The sequence below is a fragment of the Dipodomys spectabilis genome, unplaced genomic scaffold, assembly GCF_019054845.1.
Source record: "Dipodomys spectabilis isolate Male_0828 unplaced genomic scaffold, ASM1905484v1 ptg000023l, whole genome shotgun sequence".
Lineage (NCBI taxonomy): Eukaryota > Metazoa > Chordata > Mammalia > Rodentia > Heteromyidae > Dipodomys > Dipodomys spectabilis.
Genome location: NW_024870700.1, coordinates 5805079 through 5814468, shown reverse-complemented (window position 1 = coordinate 5814468; position 9390 = coordinate 5805079). Strand labels below are relative to the sequence as shown.

The 9390-nt window shown below is 38.4% G+C and overlaps 1 protein-coding gene across 1 annotated transcript; it reads right to left on the bottom strand.

The window, feature by feature from the left end:
- Positions 1–2623: 2623 nt before the first annotated feature.
- On the bottom strand, positions 2624–3589 carry LOC122104164 (olfactory receptor 143-like). The gene has a single exon (XM_042674868.1). It carries the CDS (start codon positions 3572–3574, stop codon positions 2624–2626), a length of 951 nt encoding a protein of 316 aa, XP_042530802.1. The 5' UTR covers positions 3575–3589.
- Positions 3590–9390: the final 5801 nt, after the last annotated feature.

Below are 9390 nucleotides of genomic sequence, written 5' to 3'. Positions count from 1 at the left end.
GAACCTTACTGCATTGTTGGTGGGAGTGTAAATTTGTTCAACCACTTAGGAATGAGAGTGTTTTATACCAGACAGAACATGAATGTTTCTGTAAAGAATATTCTAGAATGCAGCAAGTACACTTCTAAAACCTGGAAGATTCTGTGGTACTGACTGAAGCACAGAAAGAGAGGCCAGGAATGAGCAATCAGATACCAAAAGAGGTGTTCATATTTTCCCACTTAAGCTTTTGCTTCTTAACACTTGCCAAATATTACATGGCATTTGTTTCTACTAATAATTGTGATGGGCAAGTTAGGTCTGTGTTTCTTTTTTAATAACCATTTTATTAGAGTAATTAAAACTTAAATGCATAGCAAATTGAATCCTAACTCAAAACCTACTTAAATCAATATGTTAAAAAGCAGCAAAATTAATCCATAATGAGGAATAAAAGGAATATATGGAAACATACTTTTATCTTAAAAGATAGGAACAAATAAGAGCTATTATCACTACATCATACATACAGGGAAAGAAGAAAAATCTACATGTTAAGGACAGACATTAGGATATGAAGAGGCACAATTCAGTCTTCTAGATATGACAAATTGGATGTCTGCAATGAAAAATACCCTAAATCCAAAAACACATAATTCCAATCCAACCATGATATATAGGAAATTCCAAATAAAGGAAATAAACAAAATAAGCACTGAATAAGGGACAAAATTAATAACCAGCAGTACTACTCAAAGCAAAATTTACACAGTTGAGAAGTCAGGACAGTCAAGAGAAACATAATGAAATATCACCAGTACATTCAAGCTCACTCCTGAATAGAAGTCTGCAGAAGAAAAAAGATCATAGGCAGAAGTGACAGAAATCTGAACAATGTATGGACATGAATAACAATGAGTTGATAGATGCTAATTGTGGGAAATATACACACAGGTATAAAGTAACAATGAGGAGAATTATATAATATATATTTAACTTTTTACACGATCCCCACTAATTTTTTCTGTATATCTAAATCAATTCTAAGATTCAAAGTTTATGTAAGAAAAGAATATAATGAATGGAACTAAGAGTAGATCAGACTTTGCAAGAAACTTGAAACGTTGAAATTAAAACATTAAGAGAACTTGAAACACTGCAAAAACAACTACCAAAAAATGAAATACAAAGACAAAAATAACTGGAAGAAGATTGGGCAAAGCTTCAGTAATCCATTACCATCCTTAGGCAATCAGTGAGGATGTAATGAAGCCAAGAACAGACAGGTAGGAAACAAACCTTGAAGAAAAGAGTAGCTGAAGTCATCCACCTGAATGATAACTAACTACACATTGAGGGCCTTTGAATTCTTAATGTTCTTTGAGAACAAAGGTGATTACATCTGCTATACAGATGTTTGGAGTTGTGTTTTGAGACCTAACCACTCACTAAATACAAGTAACCACTGAATAAAATATCCCATAGCATCCTATATTATGACCTGTTTTGTATTTAAATAAAACTGTGTATTATCCATTAAACTCATAATGTATGCTTTTAAGCTTTAAAGTATAGTTGTTTTATTTGTGTGGCAAAAATTAGAAAAATGGCATATTCATTATAAATCACATTAAAGTAAAGCTTTAGCAACAGTGTATGGCCCTAATTTCAAGCCCTGAATTGGAAAAGAGTGAGAGAGAGAGAGAGAGAGAGAGAGAGAGAGAGAGAGAGAGAGAGAGAGGAAGAAAGAGAGAGAGGAGGACTTCAAGCTAATCAAAATTTATTTCTTAGTGCATATATATGTGCAAACAAATACATTTAAGATGCACATATGTATATGTACTTCTTTAGGTATATATACCTACACACACACACATATATGATCAAGGGATCAGTCGCAGTACCAAATATATATATACATGGCACTCCTGGGTTATACTCAGATAGTGGTTGTTTATTAAAAGAAATAATCAGATCTTTATTTGAAGAAAGGACTTATTGATAGGTACCAAGAGAAAAAAAACATTTTACATCATATGTGATGATTCTAGCCAGGAATATCATTGTGTAATATTAAAAATTACAAACACGAGATATATAAAGTTCTCACATCAGGCAAGCCAGTCACCATTGTACATTCATTTCTGTCAAAATGTCTTTTGATAAACTCTATAAGTAATTGTAGAAATTTTGACATTACCTTGTGCACAATTTTTATCATCCTTTTTTACTTTTAACAAGATTTTTAAGTAATAAATCCCTTGAAACAGGAAATGTACCTGAAAATTTGACTTAGAAAAGGGAAAATAATATGAACTTATGAAGAAACATCCTGCTTCCCTGGGTTTTTTTGGATAGAGGAGATATATGAACAGAAATTATTAGGTAGTACTGTGCTTAGGAAGAAAAATATATAAGCATGATGTCTCAGGAGGAAGATACCAAGGAAATAAGTGGTATTTATGTCCAAGGAAAGAACTACACAGCTATATTTCATGAAATGAGAAGAAAGGATGATATACTAGAAATAGCGGCATAAGTTGTAACAATGAAAACTAAGAAAAGGCAAGATATGAGAAACAAAGTGAAGAGGGAGAGAAGTAAATGAAGAAGACATGACAGAGCACACAGGGACACAGACAGTTCACCCATCCGTCAGTCTGATTCTCTTCAGGGTTCTCCGCAGAGCAAGCTTGACATCCTTGTTCCTGAGGCTATAAATGAGAGGGTTCAATGTGGGTACCACCAGAGTATTGACCACAGAGAAAAATTTCTCCTGGGCCTCACTTCCAGCAGATGGTGTTTTGATATGTGTGAGTAGTCCAGACCCATAAAACAGACCAACAGTGATTATGTGTGACCCACAAGTGCTCATAGCTTTGGACCAAGCCTTCCCTGAGGACATATGAACGACATTAAAAAGAATCAAGCCATATGAGATTAAGATAATGAGGCTGGATAAAAATATGACTGTACTGACAACCACAGAACTCACAAGCTCATTGACATAGGTGCTGCTGCGGGAGAGCTGGAGGAGGGGGAAGATGTCACACATGTAGTGATGGATGATATTGGAATCACAAAAGCTGAGTCTGATCATACATCCTGTGTGAAGTACAGCACCAGCGAATCCCATCAAATATGAACCAAACATTAGCAGAGAACAGGTGCTAGGAGACATGAGGATCATGTACTTCAGGGGCTGACAGACGGCCACATAGCGATCACAGGCCATGGCTGTCAGCACATAGCACTCAGAGTTGACAAAAAAGCAAAAGAAAAATAGTTGTGTCATACACCCAGTGTAGGAAATGATATTCCTCTCTGACATGAAGCCCGTTAGCAATTTAGGAGTAAAGACACACGAATAACAGAAATCAATGAAGGACAGATTACACAGAAAGAAGTACATGGGAGTGTGAAGGTTTGGGCTTAGGTAAATTAGATTCATCAAACTCAAATTCCCCACCACTGTGATAATATAGTTCACCAAGAACAGGAAGAAGAGGGGCAGTTGGAGCTCAGGTTGGTCTGTCAATCCCATAAGAATAAACTCCATCACTGATGAACCATTTTCCATAGCCATTTGATTCATAGATAGGATCTGTAGGAACAGGAGGAGAAGATGACATCAAGGAGCTTTCACCCCAGGTTTCATCCCAGAGGGAGGAATGAGCAGCTGGTTTCCTAGACATAGTTTGTCTGAAGACATTTCACAGGTTGATTCCTGAGGAATCCCCATTGCTTCCTTCTCCCACCTATGTGGATAACACTTTTAGCTTCAGGTTTGAGGAGAAATTATCAAGACAAGGATGGCTCAATTCTCACCCTTCTTCCCTTGGATCTCACACGGCTGCTGGACTTCAAGAGCCGTTTCCACTCACTGTCCTGAGGGTGCCATGTTTCTGATTATGAAAGTAGTAAAAGCTATCATTTCAGACATTTCTCTGCCCTGCTAGATGAGGCACTCTAAGGAACATGCCATGATTTCTCTTGGAGAATTCTCTAAAATATTGTTTTTACTTTCAAGAATGGTATAATAATTTTATGTGAGCATCTATAACATCTACTCACTCAAATGAGAAGCTATTTCATGCCTTTTATTGGAAAAACTGATCAGAAACAGAAAAAAATATTGTCTTCTTCATAATTGCCTCTGAGTTTAGCTGAGCCCCTTGTGGGTAGAAATGACTGAAACAATGTTTACATCCTGTGTCATCCACCTAAAATGAAATCTTTTGAGACACAAAGTTCTCATCAACTTGTATTCCTACCAGGAATACCTAGTCCCAAGTGTGGAGTAGCATGTGATCTTTATCATTCAACTATCATACCTTTAATAGCTCTATAAGAGCAAGACCAGGGGCATAGTCTCTGTGATTAGCTTAATGAACATTAGGTCACAGATAACCTTTCTACAAAGAGAAGTTAGAACAAAGAGTTTGAAAGAATAAGATCAGGCTTTTAAGTCAGCTTGATTTTAAAATCCAATCTTTAACCCCTTTCTGGATATGAAACTACAAACAAGAGATATAACTGTCTGCCTTATGTTTATTTGGTTTACCTGCATACTCTTTTGTATATCAATGGAATGAAGCTCACAAAAGTGTACTGGTTCTGTGATGTACTTTCAGAGCTCAGGCCTACCATACATAAGACTCTGAGTTCAATCTCAGGACTACAAAAAACAAAATAATGAAATAAAAGATCAATCTCATTCTGTTGTGGAAAGTAAATAATACTAATTCCACATTAGAACGAGGCCCTCCATGGTCAGCATATTTATTGGTTAAACCAGGGTGTCTTATTTTGGCACTATTAATATTTAATAAGTGTTTTGGTCTTACCTTGTGCAGTGAGTAGGGTACTTTATTCCTCAGCCTTGACTATTAGTTGCCAATAATCCTCCAAACACACACACACACACACACACACACAGGATTTTTTTCCAAAAAATGTTACCAGGCATTGTGAAATGACCTTTGGATGGTAAAAATTTCTCTTGCTCAAGGTCAGTAAAAGACAGCCATAACACCTAGAAATATTATTTGACCTTTCCCTTGCCTTTCTATGTAAGAATTTGCATGATGAAACTTTGTGTGTATTCGTGACTTTCCCTGTTGGATATTAGCTGATAAGATCCTTGTTCCAGAAGAGATCCTGGGCCTACCTAGAAAAGCAACACAGAGAGGCCAAGAAAAATCAGAGAAGACTGACCTTGCTGGGTTTCTCATTCACTTACTACATTACATCAGATCTTATTTTTCACATCATTTCTTTTTTTATTGTGAAAATACTGTACAGAGGGGTTACAATTACATGGCAAGATAATGAGTACATTTCTTATCAAGCATTGTAGCCTCCTCCTTTGTTTCCCCTTCCCATCCCTTCCCATCTTCCCCCCCCCGACCCCTCAAATAATTTCTATGTGTCTCTCTAATTTCATCAAACCTAACCAGAAAAGAAGAACTTCTCCATGTCTTTGCATTTCCATTTCTACATGCTCTTGTATTATACATTTAAAATAAATCTGATCTATATCTTGTTATTATGACTATTTTGGTACTCAAGATGGAACCAAGGGCCTCACACATGATAGGCAAAAACACTCTACCACCATTCACTTAATCTATATTATGCTAGAAGAATGTTGAGAAAGGAGCGATGGCAAATGCCTGTAAACTGAGCACTCAGGAGGTGGAAACCGAGGTTACTAGTGTACAACCTCTACAAACTACAGAAAACGATGAAGCCTCAAACAAACAACAACAAAAGTGTTGGGCATGACCCTTATGAAAGCCAGAAAAAGAATCACACATTTCCACTCCTGCAGTGTCAAAATCATTCCTGCGTGACAATCTCTGGTTTATCTGCACATTCTATGCTTCTGTCTCACACCAGATAGCTGGGGACCTTCTGCTTCTGCTTCTGCTGCCTACCTCAGTAGAAACTGTGAGTAGGTGAAAAGAACATTTGCAATGTTTCCACCACACCTTGGTGGATTTTGCAATACTTAGCAGCAGAAGACAGTGGCGCTCTCTGCTGGCAGTGCCAGCTTTCAGTTTTGGATACTGAGCCCCTGTCAGCATTGCCCTTGAGATCAAGATTACAGTAGCACACAGTCCCAGGTTGAGGTCCAACCATGAACATCTGACTCCAACAGCCTCCGTGTCAGGAGCTAGGTCAAGTAAGGAGCTGGTGTCAAGCATTGCATTCCTATCCTCCAAGGGGAGGATACCCAGAAGGAAGAGCGACAGCTCTTCCAAGCCTTGCTGTCAGTCTCTTGCCATGCTGGCCTAGACTGTTTGGCTGCCCCCCGCCCCCCCACCATGAGCTACTGTCAGTTGCAAACTTACCTCTGATATTATCAGCTGTGCCACTTCTTGCTCTTTTCTTCTTGGTACTAGCTCAGACACTCTACCAATAACAAAAGCCAAAGTACTTAAGAAGGCCAGAGATGGTGGCTCATTTGTATAATCTCAGCCATCTGGAAAGTGTAGATCTGGACAATTGTAGTTTGAGAACAATCAAACAGAAAGGTAGCAGACTATTGCAACACAACAATCGGGGTGTTGTGGTGACATCTGCCATCCTGGCTATGCAGAGGCGGGGGATATCAGCAGGGAGATTTGATCCCAAGTGAGCCGTGTGCAAAAAGGGATACCATATATAAAAAAACATTTTGAAGCCAAACAGGGCAGAGAGGTGGCTCTGGTGGCAGTGGCTCCCAAGCTTAGTACAAACCTAAGGACTACCAAAAAATAAAAACAACAAAAAAAAATAAACTAAGAAGTGGGCAAGAAAACTACTTGAAAGAAGTCATTACTGAGTCTGTCATTGGGGTGTCCTGAAACAGCCTTTTGGCTGCTCCCAAATGAGCTGAAAAACCTACTTACACATCCAGAAAGAGGGCGTGACAAGGCTGTGTGCTCCAGTCACAGAAGGCCACTCGGGCTAATGAAGGACTGTGTTGGCACAACTTGTAGCACTGGGCTGGCGCCAGTCATGGAGGCCACTTATGCCAATGAAAGACAAAGTTTGCACCACCAAGATATTCTGATGATCCAGGAGGGAAGAGAGGGAAGTCTTAGCCACTGGCATGGAGGAACGTGGCTTCAGTCTTCTAGAGTTTACGGAGGTGTGTGCAGCAAAAGACTGGGACCAGCTGCTTGCGCAGGTACACTCTGCCAATGACCTATACTCCCATGTTGCAGGCTTATTAGAATAAATAGATCTTTCCTTGGGAATTCATGTCATGAATAAAGAAAAAAAATAAAGTCCTAACAATACATGTGATATTCTGTTCTATAGCCAGGAATATCCTTGAACCACTTAAAAAATATTTATAGAAATAATTCATAGATAAGGGAGAACACAGTACTGAGTGCAGTTTTATTGATATCAAAATAGCCTTTAAACAATCTGTCTTCATTGCTAATGGGCTTCAGGAAACCAGGAGAAGGATCAGTCCTAATCCCATTTCAAATGTCCATAGACTCAAAACAATACAATGAAGTACACAGTATAATTGGAGGAAGGAGCAATGAATCTAGAATAAAGGTTTTTAAAAAGACTCCAATCATTGTGGAAAATTAAACATCCTTAAAATGTTCACAATTTTTATACTCCAATATCAAGTTAAACATGGTTATAAATTTTAACCCCCCTGAAGGTAGAAACAATAGGAAATTGGCTTAGAAAACAAAAAAGGAAATGACATTGTTAGAAAGTATCCAACTCCTTAGATTTCCATGCAGGGGTAAGATACAGAAATGATGGGGTAGTATGATGTGTAGGGAGAAAAAAAACATTAGGTGAGTGCATGTGCATGGTAAAGAGAACAAAAACCGGATTGGAGGCACCAGAGAACCAAGGGAGGACCAAGTCCAAGAAAAGTACTGCACAAAAGGGGGATCGCTGGGTCATAGGGGAGCTCTAAGTGGAGTCTTTGGAGGAACCTCCGTACTACATTTACCCGAATGATCATAAAAAGACCATACTAAAGCTACCAGCACAACTATGTTTATTGCAGCATTATTTACTATAACTAAGATATGGAACCAACCCAGATGCCCCTCGGTAGATGAATGGATCAAGCAAATGTGGTATATATACACAATGGAATTCTATGCCTCCATCAGAAAGAATGACATTGCCCCATTTGTTAGGAAATGGAAAGGCTTGAAAAAAATTATATTAAGTGAAGTAAGACAGGCCCAAAGAAACATAGGTCCCATGGTTTCCCTTATTTGCAATAATGGGTATATGTCTGAGACAAGCAGAAATGGTCAGATAAGTTGATGTTAGGCGAAATGAACCCCAAGATAATGACTCAAATGTTTTTTTCTTTCTTGCTATTGTTTCTAACATATTTATAAGATGATTTCTTTGTTGCTTTGTATGTCCCTCCCCCACAGTAAAACTCCTGTTTTCACTGTATTTGATGTTGGTGTAATTTGGGGAGGGGAAGGGAAAAACAAATTGTTTAAATAGGGATACAGGCGGACCCATTGCAACAATGAGATGTACAAGACATTATGCTGAAAAACGAACTTTACAACTTCGCGGTAGGGGGGGTTCGGTGGGGGAGGGGAGAAGATGGGAGGACAGGCATGGTAAGGGGAAACAAAGGAGGAGGCTACAATGCTTGATAAGAAATGTACTCATTGCCTTGCTCATGTAATTGTAACCCCTCTGTACAGTATTTTCACAATAAAAAAATTAATAAAAAAGTACTTTACAATACATTTCAAAAAAAGAGTGAAAAAGATATTTCAGGAGAAATCTTGCACCAAATGTGAAAAGAAAATGAAGAAAAAGACTGATACAGAGCTTGATAAATGTATGATCTAAAGCAGTTTTCAAGTTTCCTGAAGTTTGGTGTCAGAAAATCACTCCGATGATAGGAAATGGTCAATATTGTAATAGATCAGAAGTAGAGGGACTCAATACCTTATGAAATCATGTCTATGGAGATCCACACCAACTTTGGTTGTATATATGTATGCTTACTGGTTGTAGGTATGTATGCTTACTAAAAAAAAAGAATTAATGGATCCCTAATCTTTTTGTGATCCCTAATCTTAACAAGAAAATGAAGAAGGCTGGGAAGGTGGCTCAGTGGTAGAGTGCTTGCCCTGCATGCACGAGGCCCTGGGTTCGATTCCTCAGCACCACATAAGCAGAAAAAGCTGGAAGTGGTGCTGTGGCTCAAGTGGTAGAGTGTTAGCCTTGAGCTGAAGAGCTGAGGGACAGTGCCCAGGCCCAGAGTTCAGGCCCCAGGACCAACAAAAAAGAAAGAAAGAAAGTAAGAAATTGAAGAAGACACAAGAGAAAAATATAAGGTAATGAAGAAGAGGAGGAAATAGATTATAGCAGAGGTAAAGGAACAAAGTCAGCTCCACTATTCAC

Coding starts and splice junctions, on each gene's coding strand:
- LOC122104164 (XM_042674868.1), bottom strand. CDS start 3,574: ATGAATCAAATGGCTATGGAAAATGGTTCATCAGTGATGGAGTTTATT.